The 26,773-nt window shown below is 42.4% G+C and overlaps 2 protein-coding genes and 1 long non-coding RNA gene across 3 annotated transcripts in view; 1 reads left to right on the top strand and 2 right to left on the bottom strand.

Annotated features, from left to right (window-relative positions):
• Positions 1-2,279: 2,279 nt before the first annotated feature.
• LOC142599393 (uncharacterized) lies at positions 2,280-7,036 on the bottom strand. The gene is made up of 2 exons (XR_012832943.1): positions 6,897-7,036; positions 2,280-2,607 (listed from the first exon to the last, which is right to left on the bottom strand). It is a non-coding gene; the product is annotated as an uncharacterized LOC142599393 (long non-coding RNA).
• Positions 7,037-7,758: 722 nt separating this feature from the next.
• SMIM15 (small integral membrane protein 15) lies at positions 7,759-9,512 on the top strand. The gene has a single exon (XM_075739449.1). It carries the CDS (start codon positions 7,759-7,761, stop codon positions 7,981-7,983), a length of 225 nt encoding a protein of 74 aa, XP_075595564.1. The 3' UTR covers positions 7,984-9,512.
• Positions 9,506-26,773, bottom strand: part of NDUFAF2 (NADH:ubiquinone oxidoreductase complex assembly factor 2) — a 72,352-nt gene continuing 55,084 nt past the window's right edge. Inside the window, exon 4 of the mRNA XM_075739446.1 lies at positions 9,506-10,629. Within this exon, the coding sequence (XP_075595561.1) occupies positions 10,372-10,629 (258 nt within the window). The 3' untranslated portion in view covers positions 9,506-10,371. The remainder of the gene's footprint in view (positions 10,630-26,773) is intronic.

Below are 26,773 nucleotides of genomic sequence, written 5' to 3' on the forward strand. Positions count from 1 at the left end.
CGAGTGTTTTACCCATGACAGTAACTGGTGAGTGATCTCTCCCTGCCCTTACCTCGACCCAGGAGCCTTTTGTTGCGTTTCCTCTCCCCTGTCCAGTTGAGGGAGGCAGTGACAGAGCAGCTTTTGGGGGCACCTGGCCTCCTCTGCATCAACCCACCACATCTGTTCCTGGCAATGTTCCTTTACATTTGATCATTCCACTTTGCTAAGAATGAACTGAAAAGCTTTTAACTTCAGGTGTTTTAACTCTAACACGCAAATCAGGTAAGAGAACATATTAGAATTTTCTGTTTTGCTAAAGAATGCTTCTCTGCTGAGCAGAAGGCAGGAGGGATGTACACGTAATGCTACAGACTGCTATAGCATTCCATTCTGTAGGACTAAGAATTCAAATAAGGTACAGACTCCCACTTTCACTGACAACAGTTTCTTGCCATATAAGACAGATCAGGAAGTAGCCAACAATGCTGGTTGTCTTTCAGATCTCAGTGACTCATATCATACTACTTATAAGATAATTTAATACTGAAATTGGCACTCATTATCAGTACTGAAGATGTATACAGTGTCTTTCATCAGCAGAATGCTCACAATACTTTATAAAGTGTTTCTAAACACACATAAGCAAAAAACATACTACCATGTTCATATGGAAAATGGCAGCCACATAATACACAGGGAAAAATCTATCATAGCATACAGGTCTACTTGCCCAAAAAGGAATAAGAAATTAGAATTAGGGTCCTTTGTTATGACAGCAGTCCTGACATTAAAGTATATCCTATAATGAGAGTCTCAAACTTCACCTTTACCCTGGATCACCAGGAATCCTTGTGGTACCCTGTAAAAAGAAAATCAAAATCATTGGAGCTGTGAAAAGGAATTTTTGTTTATGAAAACATGTTACTTCAACTAGAATTTATCAAGGACACTAGAACAGCTGCGAGAGATACTCCCTGGCTATGTGATGAACATTGCAGAGCACTGAAACACTATGCAGTACAATTATTATTACTGCAAGTATCAGGACCTCATTCTTACACCATATGCAGAGTGCAATGATTCAAGTAAAGAGGTTCTTACATGCACTATCTTGGGACATTTGTTCGATTCCATGTGGGGACACTGCGACCTGGTGAAGCTGCTGTGACATTTAGTAAAGCTGTAACATTACTTTCTACTGCTCTTGGAAAGAATTTAGAAAAATAATAACTGTGCTCAGCTCTGCTATGAAATGTGATGGTGTCCTGGTTTCAGCTGAGATAGAGTTTATTTTCTTCATAGCAGCTAGCATGAGGCTATGGTTTGGATTTGTGCTGGAAACAGTGTTGATCACACAGGGATATTTTAGTTACTGCTGAGCAGTGCTTACACAGAGCCAAGGCCTTTTCTGCTCCTCACCCCACCCCACCAGCGAGTGGGCTGGGGGTGCACAAGGAGTTGGGAGGGGACACAGCCGGGACAGCTGACCCCAACTGACCAAAGGGATATTCCATACCATATGATGTCATGCTCAGCATATAAGGGGCTGGGGGAAGAGGAAGGAAGGGGGGGATGTTCAGAGTGATGGCATTTGTCTTCCCAAGTCACCGTTACGCGTGACAGAGCCCTGCTTTCCTGGGGATGGCTGAACACCTGCCTGCCCATGGGCAGTGGGGAATGAATCCCTTGTTTTGCTTTGCTTGTGTGCGCGGCTTTTGCTTTAAACTGTCTTTATCTCAACTCAGGAGTTTTCTCACTTTCACTCTTCTGATTCTCTCCCCCATCCTACCAGAGGGGAATGAGTGAGCGGCTGCATGGTGCTGAGCTGCCGGCTGGGGTTAAACCACGACAGATGGATTAGACAGAAACATGGTTCTGGTTCTCTACATCTTCTCAGAACATATATAGTACATACAGAACAGGCTAAGTTTCTTACCTTAGAGTGTGCATCAGTTTAGTTCTAAAAAGAACGTTGTTTAAGACTGAAATGTCAATCAGTCTCCTCAACGTTGGCTTCTCTGTTGAAGAAGTCACAAAATGAACCTACTTGTACACAGTTTTGGGTAGATGTCTAGTTACCCACTAGAAATACCAACTTCTAGTAAGTTTTTGTAATAGAAAATAGGGTAAGACCACAAATATAAGTAGTATTAGAACTGCACCCATACTCCCTGAATTCAGAAAGACTGTGTTTAGATCCATTACTTGCATATGACTTTGTAATAGGCATAAATTGCCTGTTGAGCTTCTACAAAATCAAGGAAAATCTGAATCCTAAAAGTTAAACTAATAGTCACACTGGCACTGCTTCTTTTATTCAACAACCTCAAAATATTTTAAGAAGGTGAATAAACGTTACCACCTACATATGCATAAAGACGTGGAGTTGATTCACCGAAGGATACCCACTGTTTGGTTTGGGTTCCTTGCACTTCGGTTTGGCATTTAACTGAGGTGTTTAAGCTGGGAATGCAATCCTTAGTGCCCTCTACGGTCCGTGAGAGGAAACAGGCAGCTTCAGAGTGACTGGCATCCCGGCGGCCCTCAATCACTGCTCAGAGGCACCCGTCTCTCTCCATTGCCTCTCTCCACGGTTCCCGGGGGATCAGGCTTCTGTGGAGATGCCTAAAATTTTCAGAATATGCCCAGGCTTAGTGTCACAGTTGGTATATGATCCACTTTCTTACCTGAACTGCTACTCTAAGCTACATCTGGGAAAAGCTCTGAGGATTTATAAAACTGTATTGATGCTGATTTTTTTCTCTCCTTCCCTTTAATATAACTCAAGAATACCCAGAAGCCAGCTAATACCCATATCAGCCATGACCATATCACAATGCAGTGATGATGTAGGAGAACAACGTATGTCTATTGTTTGAATAACTTTCATTTGTACTTCAATAATTCTTTTCCCTTTTTTGAACTGTAAGAAGACCTAAACTAGGAACAAATGAAGGATAGAATAAGGCCTGACACACTTCAGTTCTTCAGTTATCATTCATTATAAGGGTAGTAAAAACAGTGCTAACACATAAATGAGTCCACTTAGAGCAGAGAAGCAGTTGATCACTCTTTAATTGAATATTAGATAAACATACTTCTATGTTCTATCACTTTCTTAAGATAAAAAACTGTGCAGCATGTTACTTGGCCTATGGGTTGTGCACTGTCCCAACACATGCTCTATCCTTAAAAGTATATAGTAGCAGAACAATTTATAAGGATGGTTTGAAGTGAATTAAGTAGAGCAGCAGTATTACTCATGATTTTGACTACTTTTGTCTTGGATACTCAGACCTAGCTGTGTTGAATGGTAGCCAAACTACAAATATATGACGTTGATCATGCAATTTACAGAATAAAGATATACTGCAGATCAACTTAAACATAAAACAGCAATGTTATTAAACAATGATTTGTAGCAGAAGAAGAACCCTTAATCTCTGGTGGTACAAAGGAGTTTCGTTGGCTCAAGTAAAACTATAAAAACCAGAATGTTTATTGGCCAGCACATACTGTGGATATATCATACACGGTCAAAAAAGTGCCAGTAAAGCTTTTACAGCTTAGAGATTTTACAGGCTGGAGAAAAAAAGGAACAGTCGAGTTACTTTTCAAAACTCTTCAAAAAAACACCATTGTGCAGTGGCAGAAGAATTCACCTAGCTCTTCTGGTAACTGGGACATTCAGCAGGTGGAGTACAACATGGCCGGGACATTAGTAAGTATACATAAAGATTATTGGAGAATTCATGCTGTATGTAGAAAAAAAGTAGTTTCAAGGAACTAGTTTATCCTCGGAATTTACAAATGATAAAAGGATAGTTAGAGATCACACTGCATGAAATATTTAGTAGTTTCCTTATATACAATGATTCTGGAACACTGATACATGTCAACACATCTCAGTGAAATGAATACATTTACTCAAAGCTTGTCTTCACCACACACACTCAAATACTCATAGTCTCTTCAGTCACTCTTGACGTGGGAAAAGCTTTGCTTTCATGCAAGTAACTCTCCCATTTTTCATGCCTGTATTACATTCTCAGCAGATTTCTCTGTACTGTATCTTACTTTATTACTGCTGGATTTTTGGAGTGCTGTTTCCATTCCTCTGCCCACTCCCTCTTTGAAAGTGTAACAATGAACAGTAATGCTTGTCCTCTCCAGCATGCTCTCATGAAATTCCATTGAAATGGCACTTTTAATGCTGTTCATATATGTGTGTGTATGTATATATAAATTAACTAGTGATTTAATTTTATCAAAAAGTTGATGGTTCATAAATTCATACTGTATTATATTTTTATGCTACTTCTGTAGCGGCTGCCATTGAGGTTATGTAGTTGCTGAAAAGCTTAACTCCACCCTAAGTAAAGTTCCCTCCTAGCCTAGATATCTGGAATGACATCTAGGTAAACCATTATATGTTTGGTATGAATCATGATTTTCACACTTCAAACAATGTGATCTTTCATCGGTGGATTCTTTCCCACTCCTTCCTAAGCCCTCCAATTCTCTCGCTCATCTGCGTGTAACTGACAGATACAAAATTAAAGTGTGTCTGTCTTAAAATACACACTGCCACATACAAAGCCATAAATAACAGAACAGGGTGATTTGAAGGAATTCCAGATGAGATATTAAAGAAAGTACAGATTTACAAAGTAGCTGTTAACTGCCAAAATTATGGTTAACATAAACATATGCTTAATGTGGTCTTCTAAAGTATTCTCATGGTTTGCTAAGGATCGTGGTGCTTTGTTTGAGATGTAGTGAATTCTGGAATTTCTGTTCTCTCTTTGACAACTTAAAAGTACAACAACTCAGTAACTCAGCGAAGCAAAACAAGTACCCTGATCTCCTGTGGCCTTGTGGTTGAATTCCTCTGAATTTGGTAGAAAGCAAGCCCCAGATGAAGCCTTCCCATCAAGTAGTAAAGCCATAACACCTCTTCATTCCTAATACTGCAGCTTTCAGTCAAGGTTGTAGGCTGGGCCTCTCTTCTCTACCTAGCTCCCAGGCATCCAGTGCCAGGACATGTGGGAATGGCTCAGAGCTGCACCAGGGGAGTTTTAGACTGGACACTGGGAAGCATTTCTTTACCGAGAGGGTGGTCAAGCACTGGAACAGGCTTCCTGGAGAAGTGGTTGATGCCCCAAGCCTGTCAGGGTTTAAGGGGCATTTGGACAATGCCGATAGAGAAGAGAAGAGAAGAGAAGAGAAGAGAAGAGAAGAGAAGAGAAGAGAAGAGAAGAGAAGAGAAGAGAAGAGAAGAGAAGAGAAGAGAAGAGAAGAGAAGAGAAGAGAAGAGAAGAGAAGAGAAGAGAAGAGAAGAGAAGAGAAGAGAAGAGAAGAGAAGAGGAGAACAGAGTAGAGTAGAGTAGAACAGAATATTTCAGTTGGAAGGGACCTACAACAATCATCTAGTCCAACTGCCTGACCACTTCAGGGCTGACCAAAAGTTAAAGCATGTTATTAAGGATATTAACTTTTGGTCAGCTCTGAAGTGGTCAGGCAGTTAGTTGGACTAGATGACATTTCTAGGTCCCTTCTAACTGAAATACTCCCTTCCATTTTCAAAAGATATTACAAGGGCCTGAACACTACAGATAGGTTTTGAGTAAGAATGCACAAATAATGAAAATTTGCATATAGCACAAAGTTGCATTCAACATACTCAATCTAAAGCATTTTAGATTAGTCAGATCTATTGTCAATGACTCATTGACAAAATATATTTCTTATTTGCCTGTTTGCTGCCCTTTAAGTAATATAAATATTCACAGAGATAAAAGATATAGAAAAGTAGAACGCCCTCATGGCACTTACTGTTACGCTATAGAGAAAGGAACTCCTGAACCGATCAGTACAATTTAAGTGATTGCAAGAACCCTAAATTTTGTGTGAGAATATTAAAGGCTTGAACAGTCAGGCAGATTACACTGAGATCAGCCGGGTATTTTTGCTGAGGTCAGTTCAGAGGGGAGCAGTGCAACAAGCACAGCTCTGACAGCAGCAAGCGGCTAGCTATTGCACAGCACCTCTGCCCCAGGGAGCCCGTCACCGACAGACCAGCAGGGCAGGGCAGGATTTCCCACAAGGTGCAGGAGATACATGCGGTGTCTTGCCAAGCTACTGGCAAAAGTTACGTGTGCTCTACCTCCAGATCGTACCACGCCCTTGAGCAGCACTATAACGGGAGAGAAAACGGAGACGTCACAGAGCAGTGACAGCACTGTGCACGCAGGGCACCAGCGCCCACACTTGCGCTGGCCCCAGCGGGTCCCCGATCGCTGCCAGACTGTCACTGGGTTCGAGCTGCGCGCTGCCGCCAGCCCCAACGGGGCTATTTTACAATGCGAAAAAACACTTCATATACCTCGACGACTCCTTTTTCCTGGCGACAGCCCCTTCCAAACGAGCGGCAGACGCCTGAGCGCGACGCCAAGCAGCCCCGCTGCCCCGCCGCCCCCTCACTGGGGAGCACGGCCCGGGCGGGGCGGCGCCCACTCGCGACGGGGGCGTGACAGGGCGGGGACGCTCCACCCGCGCCCAGGTCTGTGCGTATGTGCGTGGCCCCGCCCCCGGAGTGACGTCTGGCGATGTGGAGAGCGGGCGCGAAGGAGGCGTGTAGGGCGCCCCGCGGGGCCGCTCTAGCCAGCGGCGGCGGGTGGACTCTGTTTCCTCCGCGCCCGGCCGGCATGGGCGGAGCGGGCGCCTGCTTCCTGTTTCCGCTCGGCAGGCCGGCGCCCTCCAGGGCAGCGGTACCGTGGGGCTGTGGCGGGGGGGCGGCGGGAGGGAAGTGAGGGGGGGCGGGACAGCACGGCCCCCCACCCCTCCCCGTCTCGCGCCCCGGCGATGCGTTTCCGCCGCCATCCTCCGCGTCGTCCCCCCCCGAGCAGCGCTACCTGTGCCGGGCGGAGCGGAGCGCTGCCGGGGACGGGCCGCGCCGGGCGCCTTTCCCTCACGACCTGTGTCTTGTCTCCGCAGGGACCTCGGCGCCACCCTTCCGTCGCTCGAGGCGCCCGGAGGGTGCCCGAGGCGGCGCTGGGCCCCCACCCCCGCCGCAGGTGAGGGCGGCGCGGCGGATCTCCACAGCGCGGCCGTTGGGAGCGGGCGGGGCACGCGGCCGGCCGTTACGGGGCGGGGCGGGGCGGTGGGGGAAGGGTGGCGGCGCCAGCGGCGGTGTCGGGCGGCGGGAGCCGCAGGGAGGTGTGCGCGTGGCCGAGGGGCCCCGGGGCCTGCCCAGCCCTCCTGGGCGCTCGCAGGCGACCCGAGCCCCTCTGCGCGGGCAGGCGCACGCGGCAGGGCGGCGCTGGCGGCCGGCAGTTCTGATGTTGTTTTTGACTTGCCGACTATGGGTAGTGCGCTACTGAGAGCGCTGCGCCGGCTCCCTCGCCTGCCTGGTAAAACTGTGGAAAGATAGGCCAGCTGGACTCTCTTTCCTTCTTTTTCAAAGCAGCACAGACCTCGCCTCTTTTTCCATGTAGCAATTTTTTCTTGTTAGTGTCTGAAGCTCTGTTGGAAATGCCTACCTGTTTTGTAAATACCGTATGTTCTGGTAGGGTCAACAGTTCGCATTACGCTTACTTTCACGTACTATACGATTCTTTTAACTTCTAGAAGAAATGAGTTTGCTCTTTAATAATGAAAGGTAATGACTTATATTAAAATGGTAATTGCTGTGTATGTTAGCTTTTATTTTTCTGAATACTCGGGAAATATTTTTTAATTATTCCATAGGGTTTTCCCAACAGAAAAGGAGAAAAAATGTTGGATATCAAGGCTTGGGCTGAATACATCGTGGAGTGGGCTGCAAAGGACCCATATGGCTTTCTTACTACAGTGATCTTGGCCCTTACGCCATTGTTTGTAATTAGTGCAGCACTTTCGTGGAAGCTTGCAAAAATGATTGAGGCCAGAGAGCGAGAGCAAAAGAAGAAACAGAAACGCCAGGAGAATATTGCAAAAGCCAAACGAACAAAGAAGGATTAAATGGGGAAAAAAAGGCCTTCCTTGAGCAAAGAACACACTTTTTAAATGAAACACTTGTACATTGTGTTGTAACTGTCCTTTGATACTTGATCCTGTTATTTCTTAAGTATGAAATTGAATCTCTTCAATGTATTTTTTGTGCTGAAATGATTTGTGTTAAAGCTTGCCCAGGTGACACTTGTTACAGTCATGTAATCTACTACTTGTGGTGCAGGTGGCTTTTCTAAATTTGTATGTTAAATTAAAAAATTAATCTGTTGGGTGGCTCTGGAGGTAGAGTTCTTTTTTTCCTTACCTGAGCTATGACTTAACAAGTTTCCTAAAATTGTCAAAATTATGGGGAAAATATGAATGGTACACTGGATTACAGAAAGGCAAGTTTTGGTATACATTCTGCAGAGCTGTAGAGATGAGCTAGCTAGCTTCAGGGTTAGGTAGCATACCTTACTCATTTCCTTTAAGGACACTGCATATGCGTATGTTCATTCAGCTGTATGCCCATAGGGGCTGCTGTAGTGTTTTTGGTGGTGGGGCTTGTCTGCATAAAGAACCTAATGTAGCTTTTCCTGTTTCCAGAACTATTGGCTGTCAACAGTCTTTAAATTCAGCCCAACCTCTAGCAAACCGATTGCTTGTTCTTATGATGTTCGTTTGTCTTAGGCCACTCGTGCTCTACAAAATATACTACTATATTTGGGGTTTCCCTAATGATCACCTGAATGTTTTACCTGTAATTAATTTGTTTCTGCCTTCAGAAACTTTATGCCCCATAAAGAGGGTGAGACCAAAGGCCCAGGTGGCCTAGTGACCTATAGCAGGTGGCTGTGGGAGAGCACAGGAGAAGGACGTGCATGCTGGTGACAGTAGTTCTTCCCAGTTGCTAACCTTCCGGGCTGCTTTGGTTTAGGACCTTCTGAGTTTAGGTGGGATCTTTGTTCTCGTGGCCCTTGAAACTGCTGCCTTCGAGGTTGCAAAATGCTGGAAAAAGTCCGAGTGGGGTTTGCATTGTAAATACGCCAAAATTATTTAACCTTAATTCCAGTTTATGTTTTTCTAACAGAAGCGATTAATTTTTCAAAGCCTAATTTTTATTAATGGTCTAGTTCTAAAGAGCTCGTGGCAGTCATGAGGTTTTTAGACTTAGCATATTTCTAAGCAGCAGCAAAGAGTTGTGCTTTCTAGCATCTAGTCCTTTATTGTATTTAAAAATAAAACCTTAAAATGAGACCATTGTTCAAATGAGGAGACCTGTAGAGCTGGCTGACACCAATGGGGATTAGAAGTGGGGAGTCTGGCTGAAATAAAGTAAATGTGAAGTACTGTTGATCCCCTTTCAATTTTGTTGGTCAGAGCAAGCATCATTAGAGTATGACATTTTGGCATTTTAGAAATACATGAGATTAAGTCTGCACATTCTGTATCAAGTGTTGTCAAATGTGCATGTGTTCCACCTTTGATACCTACGTAGCTTAAAACATGGATGGGAACTGACGAAGGATGCACTGCATAAATAAATTTGATATTTTTTTTTTTAAAATTGTGTGGTCTTTATTTTGACTTGAAGTTCTCAAACATCATCTCTAAGCAAATAATCTGCACATTTTATGTATCTAAACTATGGCCAAATAGATCTAATCATTTAGGGAGGTCCCCACATACACCAGAAATAAAAACTAACTTGTTTTTTTGAAATATAATTAATGTCCATCTCTTGTCCTAAACCCTGTTAGTTTCCATCAGCTTTATCAAGTGCTTCTAACCTCAGTTAGAGTAGTTCTATGCAGTTTAACTCAGCCTGATTTTATCCTGTGCTTACTGCTGGCTGCGAATCAAACATTATTTGAATATGTTGATTGTTTTCTAAGTTACAAGAATGCCTCTAAGATTAATACAGTGCGTAGTTAGTGTAGTCATAGTGATTCCTGTTAATTAAATCAACTTTTCCATCCACTTGCCAGAGGGAAGCATGCTGGCACTGCCAAGGGAATTAGCAAGCACTCTGAAGAACAGCCTTAAAACTGATGCCTAAGTTTGGGAAAATTTAAGTGTGCTGATTAACTAAAGTTTATTACATGAAAAACAATTTAAAAAATCAATCTTCCAGGAAAAAAAAAAAATATTTAATTAAATTACCTAGAAAACCTTCTCCCTATGATTTTTTTCAAGAGTAACTGATGAAGAGCGACTGTCAAAACCAAACTTAGTAACACATCCTGTTTTTCATTAAACCCAAACATTTTACAGTAGTTTGTCATGATTAAGCCTATTTGAACAGTTCTGCAAAAATAAATGCTTTAATATTAACTTACTGCACACTCACTTATACATAATAGCTATTTATGTTGTCAAAGTATTTACCTATTAGTGATATCTGTACATTACAAATGTTTATTTATTATGACTGCTACCACTGCCTGGTGGCATCCAGGAACCCGGTTGAAAGGTACTCGCAGTGCTTGTCGGATCTTGCGAAGGCTCCTTCTTTCCATAGTAAGGGGCTGATGCATGCCCCTTAACCTGAGTATGAACTGGTCCAGCAACAAGTCCCTCCTTGTATTCCTTGGCCTGAAGCAGCTTATCCTTCTCGGATACATCTTTGATTTTCTGTTTCATTTCTTCTCTATAATTTTCATTTTTAAGAATCTCCTAAGAACACGGTAGAAAGGTAATTAGATAAATCAGAACTAAATGCAATATACAATGTTGAAATAAAACATTTTAAACAGGTTTTTTCCTTCATTTTATAATCCTAATTTTCCAGTGTACATGTAAAATAAAATGTGGCAAAACTAATTGTTTTTCTACAACTGCAATTTCAGCCCTACTTTAAAATATTCTTAATGTTTAAGTCACGTTGTTGAAGCAAAACCGAATTGTAGTGTCCCAGTTTCACTATTCTACTGGATCCAAAAGGAAAAGAAATAACCATCATCATCAAATGTAAAAATGCATTAGAAACAAGGCTACCTTTCACAATGTTTTCTGTGTAGGACTTGTTACTATATAGCTATTTATCACTTGCATTTCTTCCTGTAACCCACTATGCCTATGACTTTAGGTAGCTGTGCCCCAGGGTGCAGTTTTGGGAGAAACAGATGTGCAACCCTGGCTCTGCTAGTACATAAGCTGAACCCATGCAAGAATAACAAATAAATAATAACTAAAAAAAAAAAAAAAGTCAGGACAGAACTGAAACTGCTGAGATGGCCGTCGTAACGCAGGAGAAAAAAACACTGGCGGGGGGAAGCTGAAAAATCCGTGAGGGAAACCCTGCCCCAGAGGCTCAGCAGACAGCTCAGTAAGGCCAAGGACCAGCACGGTCCAAGAAGGGAGGTCAAGATGTCCTCAGCCAATGACTGCCTGGCCAGCAAAGGTGAGCCAATGACACCAAGCACAACACTGCTTAGGCGACTTGTATGCCAACTCTAGGTATCTACCAGGTATATAGCCTAAAATAAATGTACTGCATTTGTAACGGGTGGAAAATCATACCTACTGCCTCTGCATAGGTAATAAATTCAAATAAAAGTGATCTAGTTTTCAATGTTTACCTCCACCCCTGATAAACTGAAGCAACTAATGCATGATCCTACTGCAAGGCCAAAAAACCCACAGGACGTATTCAGAGATGGCTCGTACAACTTACTGATTCAACTTCATGAAGCTCTGTACTGAGTCATGGTTGGGAACAGGTTAAAGCTGGACATTCACTAAAAAAGATGACCTGGCCTGGGATTTGGCTGCTTCCGCTGAGAAATTCTGAGACTATTAGTTGAAGCAAGTGCAATCACTGGCTTGTCCACAGGTATAATGTAATAACTGCTGTTAGTAGACGTTGCCATCTTGTTCAGAGGAAAACACAAAGAACTCCCAAAGTAAACACAAAGAAAAAAGCCCTGAAAAATACTGAAGTTTGTTTTTTATCTGTTAGCATATGTTTCCTATTAGAAAGATGATTTGAAAATTCTGCTAACAAGCCTTCTCTGTGCTTTTGTTAGGGCAGATAGTGAAGACTATTAGAAACAAGAGCAGAAAGGTGATACGAATTTTTATAACACTTCAAACCCAAATACAACTTAACCAAGGCCATGTAATGAGGAAGCTGCTAATAGCCACATTTAGACTGTGATACAGAAGAAAAAAGGCTGAACAGCTTTCTCCAGATTACATGTATATGGCAGAGCCAAGGAGAAACTAGACCAGTATACTTCTGAGTAGAAGACCACGACATAATTTTAGGAGTGGCATTAAAATACAGGTGATATTGCCAAGAGTTGACATAGCAAGTATGTGAACATTTAAGAACATTTTAAAAGGCAGTATTTAAAGAAAACCTTATCTTCGAGATACCATGAAAACTAACACTTTTTTCTCAGTCCTTAACTGCCTCTATACTTAAATTCACAGATGCACAGAGCAGAAGCAAAACACTTCACATACCTATACACGAAAATACACAAGCAGCACATAAAAGACTTTGCCAGCTGAAGGTGGGGGACAGGAGAAAATTCTCCCATGCTCAAATAAAAATATTGTCAAGTGTAACAAGGTCAAATTTTCAACAGTCAGTACAGCAAAACCCCATTACAACATATCTCAATTCTGTCGTTGTTTACCACATGCCTGTATAAATCTACCATGACCTTACTGATTTCAAGGGGATTACTCCTATGGTGCTTGTATTACCCCACTACTAAGAAACAAGGTCATATACCTTTGTGATATCTGAAGACATCATAGTTTCTGCTAAAACAGCATGAAATGATTTATTAAAAAATGAATGTAATTCACTTACTGTGAACAGCTACTTACTACAAATCTTTTCCAGTGATTACTTTAACAAAGTTATCTTAGGTAATAGCAGCTGTAACTAAATTCCAAATGCTCCAAGTCCATTTTAAATATTGATGTGTAACTTCAAACTGGTTTTCAGACTCAGTAAGACTTTTTCAATCAGCTTTCACTGGCCAAGGTATAGTTGTGATCTAGTAAAATAATCATGTTGATCTTGAAAAAAGTATGAGGAATGATCCTCATTAGCAAACACAGCAAAAAAAAAAAATACTGAAGTGACTTGTTCAGAATCTTCTACACAATCCACACCAGGACAAAATTTCTTCAAGTTCAAAGTATCTGCACGTATCCATTTTATGCATTAAATTCATGACACTAACATGTACCCTGAAATCAGGGTTCCTGTGCTCAAAAAGAGAGAAAATGTGAATCAGGAATCTCGTGTCGATTGGCAGGTTAGAAAAACTGGGTCAAATAGATTAGTTTTCTTACCACAAACATCTTGCCCTTTGATACTGGCAAGTTTGTTCTGTGGAATTCTCTCACAGGCACAGAGTCCTTCCCGTTTCTAATATTATCACCAGCAAATACTTTATTCTCAATTCTCAGTAGAATATATATATATATATATTTAAAACATTGTGATTGTATTTCTAAATACTATTGGTTCAATTACCATAGCCACTGCAGTTTGAAGCAGTTGTGAAACTGAAGTTTCGCTCCCTTTACAGACATTTAAATAAAAGATCTGAGTAGTTCCGAATTTGAATAGGATAATCAACTTGTTCAAAATGCAAATTTTAATGAAACTATTGCATACATAATTATAGAAGGAATTATCCTTAAAACGCACTAGGAATGTGCAGGATCTTTATAACTAATGGTCCAAATTTGGCTTCAGTTTATCTGCATGGCTCGCTGCAATTAAATACGGTCGGTGTTAGAAAGGTTCCTCCCCAGACAACCTCCTGGTTCTACAGGGCTTCCTACCCCCTGCTGAACAGTAGTAGAGAAGCCAGTATCTGCTGGGCTCTTCTACCCATGACACATAAGTAGTGGGTAAATCTGCACAGGCTCTTCCAGCTCACCTGCACACGGCTACATTTTCACTTTAAGGCTCCGTTGCTACCCACCCCTGTACTGTTTGATATACTGTGAACAGAAACTGGGAGCAAAAAGTCTTTGTTTTTGGTTTGTTTTTAATTTACATTGGCAGGTTCAGAACATTTATCTTCTCTCCTCCTCCAAGATGAATCCAGATATTTTATAAAAAGGCTAACTGCTCTATAAACTGCCCCCCAAAACATACAATTTAAGTTTTCTGCTGAAATATAAGAACATGAATATGTAATGTGATCTGACCTTTAGGGGAAATGCAAAATCATTCTATCCAACACAGAGAACACAGTATCTAACTGGAGTTTCCAAGGGTTAGCTTGTTCTTCCAAAACTCTCTTTATAGAAATAAATGACAGAAGCCCTTTGAACCTGCAGTTCTCAGGAGGCACATGGCATCTAAAAAAAATGCCCTTTATCATTTTTGTTAAAAGAGAAAACTAAGGATTTGGATCACGTTGCAAAACTAAAAAATGAAAAATGCCTGAAGACATCCAGCCATGGTTTACACCAGCTGAAATCCCCACATGTAGATGTCCACCTTGAAACGCATCAGCTCTCAGCATTTGGAATAAGATACACATGAAGCAGCGACAACTAGGTCCAATTACATGTTCTACAGTTTACTTTTAGGTGGAATGTAAAAGAATAAATTTTACTCACTGCAGGTAACTACTTGTCCAGCTTTGGTGATTATTGTACGCTCTATAAGGTTTTTAATCCTTCTACTGACTGGAGCTGCATGCCCTTCCCTCCTTAGAAAAGCAGGGTTTAAGAAAGTGATCTCTGAGGTTTTCTTGAAGAACCTTACATTCTTATTAAGGAAATGCAAAAGTGGCCCTACATGGAGTTTGAGGCAGCTGCTTTTCATCCAGAAACTGACAACTTCTGCATATTTTGACATCTTAGGAGTGGTAACAGCTGCATGAACAAAGAATGAAAGACAGCCTGCTCCTGGGGGCAATGCAACCCAAGACACGGCGCTGTCTTCCAAGTGCGTTGCTGCAAAAGGGATCAGGCTGTATTTCATGCCGCTGGCATGAAAATTTCCACTTCTCTTGAAAATTATACTTTTGTTTAAAGCTCTCACTTAACTCTAGCTGCTGAGATGTATCACCAAGCATCCTCTGCTGCTTGGAAACTGTATTCACCTCTACTCCATAGAAGGAGAAAAATCTAGAAGTTTGTCTCTAGTCAAAGGACTTTCAGTGCCTACCAGGCTGTACTGGAGGACCTGCTTTGTAGGCTGAAGATTTGGAACAGAGTGTTCTTTCACTCTTAAATGATCTTATACTGTCGCTGCTTTCCCTTTTCTGAATAAACTAATAGCCTTACAGAATAAATACAATCAGTTCCTCCTGGTAGAAAAATGTCATAAATAAAAAAGAGGTTTCTCTAAACCTGTTTATTCCTTCAGTTGGGGTCTTGCTCAGTAGTGACTAGCCTTTATGAACACTTGTTCATAGAATCATAGAATCTTAAGGTTGGAAAAGACCTTTAAGATCATCAAGTCCAACTGTTGACCCAACACCATGTCTACTAAACCATGTCCCGAAGTGCCATGTCTACATGTTTTTTGAACACCTCCAGGGATGGTGACTGAACCACCTCTCTGGGCAGCCTCTTCCAATGCCTGACGACTCTTTCAGTGAAGAAAGTTTTCCTTATATCTAATCTAAATCTCCCCTGACGCAATTTGAGGTCATTTCCTCTTGTCCTATCACTTACTACTTGGGAGAAGAGACCAACACCCACCTCGCTTCAGCTCCTTTCAGGCAGTTGTAGAGAGCGATAAGGTCTCCCCTCAGCCTCCTTTTCTCCAGGCTAAACAACCCCAGTTCCCTCAGCCGCTCCTCATAAGACTTGTGCTCTAGACCCTTCACCAGCTTCATTGCCTTTCTTTGGACACGCTCCAGCACCCCAATGTCTTTCGTGTAGTGAGGGGCCCAACACTGAACACAGGACTCGAGGTGTGGCCTCACCAGTGCCGAGTACAGGGGGACAATCACTTCCCTGGTCCTGCTGGCCACGCTAGTTCTGTTACAAGCCAGGATGCTGTTGGCCGCCTTGGCCACCTGGGCACACTGCTGGCTCATACTCAGCCAGCTGTTGACCAACACCCCCAGGTCCTTTTCCACCAGGCAGCTTTCCAGCCTCTCTTGCCCAAGCCTGTAGCGTTGCATGGGGTTGTTGTGACCCAAGTGCAGGACCCAGCACTCAGCCTTGTTAAACCTCATCCACTTGGCCTTGGTCCATCAATCCAGCCTGTCCAGATCCCTCTGCAGAGCCTTCCTACCCTTGAGCAGATCAATACTCCTGCCCAAGACGGTGTCATCTGCAAACTTACTGAGGGTGCACTCAATCCCCTCATCCAGATCATTAATAAAGATATTAAACAAGACTGGCCCCAGTACTGAGCCCTGGGGAACACCACTTGTGACCGGCCACCAACTGGATTTAGCTCTGTTCACCACAACTCTCTGGGGCTCGGCCTTCCAGCCAGTTTTTACCCAGCAAAGAGTGCACTTGTCTAAGCCATGAACAGCCACCTTCTCTAGGAGAATCCTGTGGAAGACAGTATCAAAGGCTTTACTAAAGTCCAGTTGTTGCTAGTCTTCTCCACAGGCAAATGTCTGTACTTAAGCCTTTCTATCCTGCAGCACCTCCTGAACCCTAGAGTCAGAGAACTCCTCCTCCCCTTCCTCGCTGTTTCCCTCTTGGTCCTCAAGCCAGCCATCAGTTATACCACCACTTGCCTCCCACGGAGCATTTTCAATCTCCTGAAGGCAAAGGGCAACCCAAACTTGCAAACAAGTAGCTCTAAGGATGCAGGTGGCCAGACATACAGTACCAAAAACAATGTCCAAGAGGGACTGTTCAAAGGTTATTTTAACAGACTGGTACTTGCATTGGTTTTGTTCTTTCCAGATGATTTTCTGAAGACACTACATCCAAGCCTATAAATACAAGGGGTTTATGTATTATTAATCTTGAGCAAGATGACACATTTCATTTCAGATGGGTTTGTATTTTGATTAAATTAAAAATAAATAGCTTCTTTATGTTGTTTTAGAAACTATTCCAGCTTCTTAAGTCATCTTAATTACATATGTTGAAATACTCATTATTTGTCTTGATTTGAATAGGATTAGCTAACTATTATTTGATGCCAGAACTGAGAAACATCTGGACAGACTAATGTTCATTTTGAACTGTACGGACACTACATATTCACCGAATACCTGCATTTTGTTGTCTAGTTTGAATAGTTTGTCTAATCATGAATGAACTCGAACTCTGAAGTCTGAACTCTGCCTGTTAAAAATCCATATATACAAGTTAGCAAAAATTTAAAAAGATGACAAATACAAAGGAAAAAAAATCTGGTTTGGAACAATACTAAAAAAGTTGATTGTTGTAAGACAATTTAACATGTCAGATTTTTTTCTTCACTGACAAATTAAAGTCCAGCAAAGTGCCAGAAGTGAAGCCAATTCACCTGTTTTTATACTATCACCAAACTGGTTAACTAAACTCCTTTTTCCAGCTTGACAAGTTAAATAGGCAAGATGAAATACTTGGATATTACTTCATATTTCAAGAGTAGGAGGCAGAAAGATGACCTCATCGCTAGGAACATTGAATGTTCTGATCCAGGGCAGGTCTTGTTAACTCTGCAACTGTGCAAGAGCTCAGCAGAGCCAGGCTGGGAACAAGAAATAATGAGGTAAATGAAGGGCTGTGTCAGTGCATGGCAAAAACAGAGGAGCAGTTTAAATTAGAAAGGAGTATCTGGCTTTGCTAAAATACTTACTTAACACTGAGCCAACTGACTGCTAATTTTGTAAAGAACGTATGTGCTAAATATCTTTGGTCAATCAACAATCAACATTAGTCAAATCAATGTAAGATTTGCTCTATTCAGGTTTTGGTTTTGAACAAATTTCTGATCAGTTGCAATTTTAAAATATCAACTGTATTCTGTGCACTCAATGTGATTCTTTAGAAGAATGCACCCTCTGTAATTCAGAAGTAAACTGATCTGAATGATCTTTGTGGGACACATCACAATTTATGGCATCTCTCATTGTCTATACTTTTAGCACAATTTTTTTGACCTTTGAATATAAATCAGATAAATTATCCAAACAAATAACTAACCTAACATAGCTGTTAGTTTAGAACAGTTACTTTTGCTTGCAACCTGCAACCACCCCTCAAACATAAGCAGATACAGAAACAGACTTCTAATGGTATCACAGGTTTTTGAAATGGGAAACTCTGACTTCCATTCTGTTGTAAGGGAAAGGTAACTCCTTAGGATCATCTGTTTCAGTTCACTCTAGATGAAGGCTGTTTGTGCATTTTGGGTTCCTAATCCTGTAAATAAGAGGTGCACTAATTCTTTGGAATCCACCAGTAACAGCACAAAAATTGCAATTACCATTTAAGGCACTCCACAATTAATCTGTAAGTGTTAAACCAATATATTGATTACAAATATATGTACAAATACATGCTCTGATGACAGCCCAATATTTAGTTTTAAATGCAGTGCTAATACCACATTTACTACCAAGCTAAATCAGTTAAATACTAACTCTAACTCACAGCAATTTTTGTTTAAATCAAATCTACAAAGAAGCAATGCTAACTATTACTAAATTACTATATTGCTACTTCTGAGCTACAGAATCTCTGGCATGAACTGACATAGTCTCTATGGCACCAATGTAGCACGCGTGTATTTGGCAAGAACGTGTAATGAGAGGCAAAAGGAAGAGAAAAGGCACAGACACTGGAATGTAAAGCTTGTCAGCAACACATGGACTCAGTAGGAGTTTGTGCCTGAATTATTTTTGTAATGCTGCAAAGATTTTTGTAGTATTACCAAAATTACATCTGTACACAGATGAAACCATGTAGAAGCAGGAAAACACACAAATTAGCCTGGCACCACTGCACTCTGCCCTGAATAAAGGGCAACGTGTAGCCTTGATGCCCACAGAGCAAACAAGGAACTGCAGCTCAGTTTGGTCCTTGCTTTCCTCTTACTCTACATATGATGTAATCTGTACCAGCTCTTTTCCTGGTACATGTTACTTCTCCCTCTACCCCCATTCAGCTGTGCTTACAGCGAATTAGGAGACAGAGCCAATGCTCCACGCAAGCCCTCCCACACGAAGAGGAGTAGCAGAGCAGCAGCAGTGCTCTCCCCTACAGCCTTGGGATCTGCAGCACAGGCAAACTGGAAGCAACGGGACATACTGGTGTCTCAATACTCTTCCATGGAGGCTGACAAGCACCTATGTGTCAAACCTGAGGAGAAAGTTAAAGCGAATAAATGAACTCTAAATAATGATGGCTTCTTCAAGCTCTCAATTTAAAAAAAAATTTTTTTTTTTGGACTGACTTCTCTGGCTACTCCCTTCTATTTAGACCTTTGTAACTCAGCTCTTTATACTGTCAAATTTTATTGCCCTTTCACACTGAGTAATAATGCTCTCTGGAATCAGGCACAATTTACTATGCAAAAATGCTTTTTAGTGCAAGTCAAGTCATTTGAATATGTCCCAAATTTTCAATCCTGGTTGTGATCCTGGACAACAATGGTGGAAAATATTTTGCTCAGAGAGCTATTTATCCCTGTGCTTTTTCAATAGTGTTTCCCAGAACTGTAAATCATATTTCCATAGCTTTTTGTGGCTTCAGAAGTAAAATACTCTTTTGCTAAGCCTTATTCTCTGTGCAAGAATATACAATCTCCGTGTCAGAGTTCTCATTTTAAAAATTCTCAACTGAAGCATCTGAAAGAAAATAGAAGCAAAACTATAACATGCAATCCCAAAAGTGTCAAATAAAGAATTTTTCTAAACTGCATCCCATTCTGGTTAAAGGAATGTGAATTCTGTGTAAACTAACCTCCATGACTGAGGCTAGTTTTGATCATACCATGTCTCAAATAAATAATACTTATGATTAAATAAATGGGAAAAACAGCTATGCATTGTGACAAACAAACAGAATGTAATTTCAATGAATTATTCTGGGGGGGGAAGGGAGGAAGAAGAAACAATCATTGAAACCTTATGCTTATTACAACTCACAGAAGTACATTCTTCCTCCCTTGACAAGGAGGTTGTCAAAACAGATAATTATGGAAATGGTATAAATAGTCTGAAAGAAGACAGGAGCTGTCACAAAAAAAGTTTCTTTTTTTAACATTCCACCTTCTATCCAACTGTGCAATTCAGAAGCCACTCAGTGCTATTACTGTGTAACAAGTACATAATACATGAGATAAGCAGTCATTTACTGTGGTTTTCTACTTCGAACTATTTTCAGGCTCTTGACACTAATTAAAGGAACATGCAATTCTACTTTACTTCCCATGAAATATTAACATACATACACATGCATACAAAGCAAGGGTGCGGTTTCAATTCAAACTGAAAATACGTGTGGCTATGCAGCCCTGTGTGCACTACGGAGGAAGCCGTATCTAGCTTAACAGTGAAGTGACTTCTAGTATGGAGATCTGTGTTCACAGAGTAGCATTACTATAGGTACACATCTGGCAATTGCAGGATATCACATTGGCAGGTTCAGAGACAAATCACATTTCTCTCCATACCAGTTTCTCCAGGCATTGCCATAAGAAACTTCTCTGTTTTTTCCTCATGCATTTTCTAGCACCCCAAGATAGTCTCAAACTTTTTTTCTACTCCATTCTACAGACAAGGTCATTAAACAATGCCAAGTAACTCAGACACGCTTAAATCTCAGGACGCTGCCAGAAGCAGTCTGTAGCTACAAGGTCTTTTATGGGAAAAAACAAGGGTTAGATTTCCAAATAAATTCAGGTACTTCATGTTACAGACAGTAGGATTCTTTAAAAGCCCCTGAAAATCTGATGCCCTCTGAAATCAGAAATACTGAAGAAATCAAATAGAAGTTAGGCAGAGACATGCTTAAAAACTCCCTATATGCCTGGTATTTAAAATGTTTCCTGCATCCTTAAAAATACGCCGCTTAGTTCCTTCCAGGTTTAGAAGCTGAAGACTCAATGTGTCTTAGATACAGGATAACTAAACTAGTTTTTATATGACTCCCACTATCTGTGTGGTGGAAAACCTGGCTGTGTGTTACATATTGTGTTGGTTTTGCGTGGCAAGGTTTTGGTAGTGGGGGGGCTACAGGGGTGGCTTCTGTGAGAAGCTGCTAGAAGCTTCCCCTGTGTCTGACAGAGCCAATGCCAGCCGGCGCCAAGACGGACCCGCCGCTGGCCAAGGCCAAGCCAATCAGCGCCTCTGTGATAACATATTTAAGAAAGACAAAAACAGTTAGAGAGAGCTTTTGCAGCCAGAGAGAGGAGGGAGAAGATGTAAGAACATCTGCAGACACCAAGGTCAGTGAAGAAGGAGGGGGAGGAGGTGCTCCAGGCGCCGGAGCAAGATTCCCCTGCAGCCCGTGGTGAAGACCATGGTGAAGCAGGCTGTCCCCCTGCAGCCCATGGAGGGAGGATGAGGGGGTGTAGAGATTCCACCTGCAGCCCGTGGAGGACCCCACGCCAGAGCAGGTGGAGACACCTGAAGGAGGCTGTGGCCCCGTGGGAAGCCCGCGCTGGAGCAAGCTCCTGGCAGGACCTGTGGATCCGTGGAGAGAGGAGCCCACGCCAGAGCAGGTTTGCTGACAGGACTTGTGACCCCGTGGGGGACCCACGCTGGAGCAGTTTGCTCCTGAAGGTCTGCACCCCGTGGAGGAGACTCACGTTGGAGAAGGCCGTGAAGGACTGTCTCCCGTGAGAGGGACCCCACGCTGGAGCGGGGGAACAATGAGTCCTCCCCCTGAGGATGAAGAAGCGGCAGAAACACCGCGTGAGGAACTGACCGTAACCCCCACTTCCCGTCCCCCTGTGCCGCTGGGGGGGGCGGAGGTTGAAGCCGGGAGTGAAGTTGAGCCCGGGAAGATGGGAGGGGTGGGGGGAGGTGTTTTAAGATTTTGGTTTTATTTCTCATTCCTCTGTTCTGTTTTGCTTAGTAATAAATAAGATGAATTCCCTCTCTAAGTTCGGTCTGGTTTGCTCGTGATGATAATTAGAGAATGATCTCTCCCTGTCCTTATCTCGACCCGTAAGTTTTACCTTTTCTCCCCTGTCTAATGAAAGAGGGGAGTGATAGAGCGGCTCTGGTGGGCACCTGGCCCTCAGCCAGGGTCAACCCACCACACATATGCACTGATCATATAAAGAAAAGAGACAGAGAGGTAGATATGCTACTGAAACAGGCACTATAACCAAAGCTTACAAATACCTTAGGCATCCAGCCACTATCTCAATTAGGAGCTGCACTAACAGAAAATAAAAATTTCTTTCATTAGTATTTTTAATATATTTACATCATATTAGCTCCAATTTTAAATAAAGCATTTTTTTTAAAAGAAATGTTACCCAGAATGAAAACAGGAGATGTAGAATGCAGCAAAGCTTGTGAATGCCATGCAAAGTTGCCCATCAACAAAGTGATGAGAAGTCTTGCAAAGTTCTTATCAGCAGAACTTTGCCTGAAATTCATGAAGATGCATAAAAAAAGAGTAGACATACCCACAGTGGTGCTATATGTGTTAGATTGTTTAATCTTTTACATTTGGGGAGTTCTGCTTTGGTGATAGAATATCAACTTAAGTCCAAAAAAAAGGAGTCCCAAAAAGAAGGATTTTCCCCTTGCCTCCCAAGAGCATTTTTTCTTTCTTTTGCAACAGCGATGTGAAAAGTCCAAAATATCAAATTATTTAGGTTGGAAAAGACCTTTAAGATCATCAAGTCCAACCGTTAACCCAACACTACCAAGTCCAACCATTAAACCACGTCCCTAAGCACCACATCTACACATCTTTTAAAGACCTCCAGGGATGGTGACTGAACCACCTCTCTGGGCAGCCTCTTCCAATGCCTGACGACTCTTTCAGTGAAGAAAGTTTTCCTTATATCTAATCTAAATCTCCCCTGACGCAATTTGAGGTCATTTCCTCTTGTCCTATCACTTACTACTTGGGAGAAGAGACCAACACCCACCTCGCTTCAGCTCCTTTCAGGCAGTTGTAGAGAGCGATAAGGTCTCCCCTCAGCCTCCTTTTCTCCAGGCTAAACAACCCCAGTTCCCTCAGCCGCTCCTCATAAGACTTGTGCTCTAGACCCTTCACCAGCTTCATTGCCTTTCTTTGGACACGCTCCAGCACCCCAATGTCTTTCGTGTAGTGAGGGGCCCAACACTGAACACAGGACTCGAGGTGTGGCCTCACCAGTGCCGAGTACAGGGGGACAATCACTTCCCTGGTCCTGCTGGCCACGCTAGTTCTGTTACAAGCCAGGATGCTGTTGGCCGCCTTGGCCACCTGGGCACACTGCTGGCTCATACTCAGCCAGCTGTTGACCAACACCCCCAGGTCCTTTTCCACCAGGCAGCTTTCCAGCCTCTCTTGCCCAAGCCTGTAGCGTTGCATGGGGTTGTTGTGACCCAAGTGCAGGACCCAGCACTCAGCCTTGTTAAACCTCATCCACTTGGCCTTGGTCCATCAATCCAGCCTGTCCAGATCCCTCTGCAGAGCCTTCCTACCCTTGAGCAGATCAATACTCCTGCCCAAGACGGTGTCATCTGCAAACTTACTGAGGGTGCACTCAATCCCCTCATCCAGATCATTAATAAAGATATTAAACAAGACTGGCCCCAGTACTGAGCCCTGGGGAACACCACTTGTGACCGGCCACCAACTGGATGTAACTCCATTCACCAGGACTCTTTCAGCCTGGCCATCCAACCAATTTTTTACCCAGCAAAGCTTATGCCTGTCTAAGCCACAAGCAGCCAGTTTCTCCAGGAGCACGCTGTGGGAAATGTTGTCAAAGGCTTTACTAAAGTCCAGGTAGACAACACCCACAGCCTTTCCCTCATCCACTAAGCAGGTCACCTTGTCATAGAAGGAGATCAGGTTGGTCAAGCAGGACTTGCCTTTCGTAAACCCATGCCTACTGGGCCCGATTACCTTGTTGTCCTCTACGTGTTGCGTGTTGGCACTCAGGATGATCTGCTCTATAATCTTCCCCAGGACTGAGGTCAGACTGACAGGCCTGCAGTTCCCTGGATCCTCCTTCCGGCTTTTCTTGTTGATGGGTATGACATTTGCTCACCTATAGTCAACTGGGACCTCCCCAGTTAGCCAGGACTGCTGATGGAAAGTGGCTTGGTGAGCACTTCCACCAGCTCTCTCAGTACCCTTGGGTGGATCCCATCTGGTCCTATAGACTTGTGTGTCTCTAAGTGGTATAGTAGGTCACTAACCATTTCCCCTTGGATTACGGGGCCTTCACTCTGCTCCCCATCCCTGTCTTCCAGCTCAGGGGGCTGGGTACCCAAAGAACAACTGGTCTTACTGCTAAAGACTGAGGCAGAGAAGGAATTAAGTACCTCAGCCTTTTCCTCAGCCTTTACCACTATGTTTCCCCCCCTCCCATTCACTAAAGGATGGAGATTCTCCTTAGCCCTACTGTTGTTGTTAATATATTTATAGAAACATTTTCTACTGTCTTTTGCAGAAATAGCCAGACTAAGTTCCACCTGAGCTTTGGCCCCTCTAATTTTCTCCCTGCATAACCTCACGACAGCCTTGTAGACCCCCTGAGTTGCCTGCCCCTTCTTCCAAAGGCCATAAACTCTCCTTTTTTCCTGAGTTCCAGGCAAAGCTCTCTGTTCAACCAGGCCCGTCTTCCCCGCCAGCCTGTCTTTCAGCATATGGGGACAGGCTGCTCCTGCACCTCTAAGATTTCCTTCCTGAAGAGCGTCCAGCCTTCCTGGACTCCCTTGCTGTCCAGGACTGCCTCCCAAGGGACTCTGCCAACTAGGCCAAAGTCTGCCCTCCAAAAGTCCAATGTAGCCATTCTGCTGACCCCCCTCTTTACTTCTCCAAGAAATAAAAAATTGTATCTTTTTGTGTTTGCTATACGCAAGACAGCCTCCAACCATCACATCATCCATGGCATACAAAGATGCCACGTTTTAAATCAAGAGTGAAATCTGTAGCCAGAAAGAAAACTGGGAGGTAGGACTGTATGCAAGACAGGACGTTTACATTTACCTTACAACCTACTGGATGAGCCATACTGAAAGTGGACTATGGCTTAAAAAATGGAAGGGAATAGTCTCTTAAAGAAATAATTTGTATGGATGGAACATCACTCCTATAAAACAACTGCTATATTCCAAGACAACTTTTGTTAATAAATTCCAAGAACGTTAATGCTTAGCAGGTAAACTAATTTGCATGTACAGTGATAAAATTATTAAATCTTCTTCTACAAAATAGCATTTGATTAAAAATATTTTAATGATCCAAAATTCTGTATCAAGATGGACTCCCTGATTACCATAGTAACAGAATATGTTGAAGTGCAAGATAAGAAACAACTTGATCTGCATTCATTTGCAAAGTTATCACCCTCATCATAACTGAGTTGAGAATGAGACTTGGCATATTTCAAGCTGTAATAAAATCAAAAGGCAACCAACTGTTTCCAGTACCCCAGAAGCCGGCTTTTAAAATCCAAGGCTTCCAACCACTAATTTGCCTTACGTTGCTGGTTAGATTAGAAATAACCAAGGCAATAAGCAACTTTCTTGGGGTATGGCTTGCCCAGCACATAGAAGTCTAAGTGACTTCCTCCAAAAATGGGGAATAAGCAGTGGGGGCACAGGGAGGAAGAAAAAACATTAAGTATGTGAAACAGTTAAGACTGAACAAACTGTCTTGTAAAGTCACTGGGGTATTCTTCCATTAAAAAAAATAAATCTAAAGAACAAGAGATGAGAAGCAATTTCTTCTGCAGAAAAATGAAAGCTTTACAATGGAAACAAAAAAAAGGTTAGGTATTTGTGATAGAAAGAACGGCCTGAACCCAAAACATCATCAAGCCTTAAGAACAACATCAACAGACTTAGCTGGTGTCATGACCTAGCTACCCTGACCAGTGTAAGGAAGGACAACTCACATTCATTCTCACTTAAGTAACTGACACCTCATGATGATTATGAATTACATTTTGTTGGCCTACAGTATTCACCAAACCATTGATTCCCAAAATGTGGTCACCAGTAGTATCAGTAAGATTCAGCTGATCTGTGAAGCCATATCTCTGCAATATTTTCAATTAAAGTTTGATCATAGATCTCATCATGACACCTGATAGCCTGAGCAGTTTGGCAACCTCTATCATCCATAACTGAGAGGTGAATAAAAGACAAGTTTGGCAAATACAAATAAACCCCAAACATAAAATACTAAAGGGGGATGGTAGGCAAACAGAGCATAGAAGTGTAACAAATCTTAATAAAGTTTAACATATGTCATTTGATATTAGAAAAAGAAAAGATGATGGGCAAAGGACAGGAAAAAAGGAAAACCATCCAAAAAAAAGTGGTATGACAGACCACAAAGGTAGAAACATAGGCACAGCTCTAGCAACTTACGCTTTAGGAACTGTAACGCTATTTTGTGGTGTTACAATATGATGTTGAAGGTAAAATGTCATTAAGGCAAAAATGCAAAATTTGTGGGCTTTGCATCCTTTTTCAGAAATAGTCTAGTCCCATGAGAAATATGTGATAGAACAAGATTTGTTATACAGGGTTTCAACATGAAGTATGGTCACAAATATTTCGTCATTCCATAGCTGTCAAATAGCAGTTTACCATATCAGCATTATTGTCAAAAAGGGAATAGAATACAGAATAGCAGCCAGTAAAATTTATGTAGCTAAAACACTAACACAAATCCATCCTACAAGTAGGGATCAAACAGCATCCTATATGTACTTCCCTAGTATAATTAT

This window comes from Balearica regulorum, chromosome Z (genome assembly GCF_011004875.1).
Source record: "Balearica regulorum gibbericeps isolate bBalReg1 chromosome Z, bBalReg1.pri, whole genome shotgun sequence".
Taxonomy (NCBI): domain Eukaryota; kingdom Metazoa; phylum Chordata; class Aves; order Gruiformes; family Gruidae; genus Balearica; species Balearica regulorum.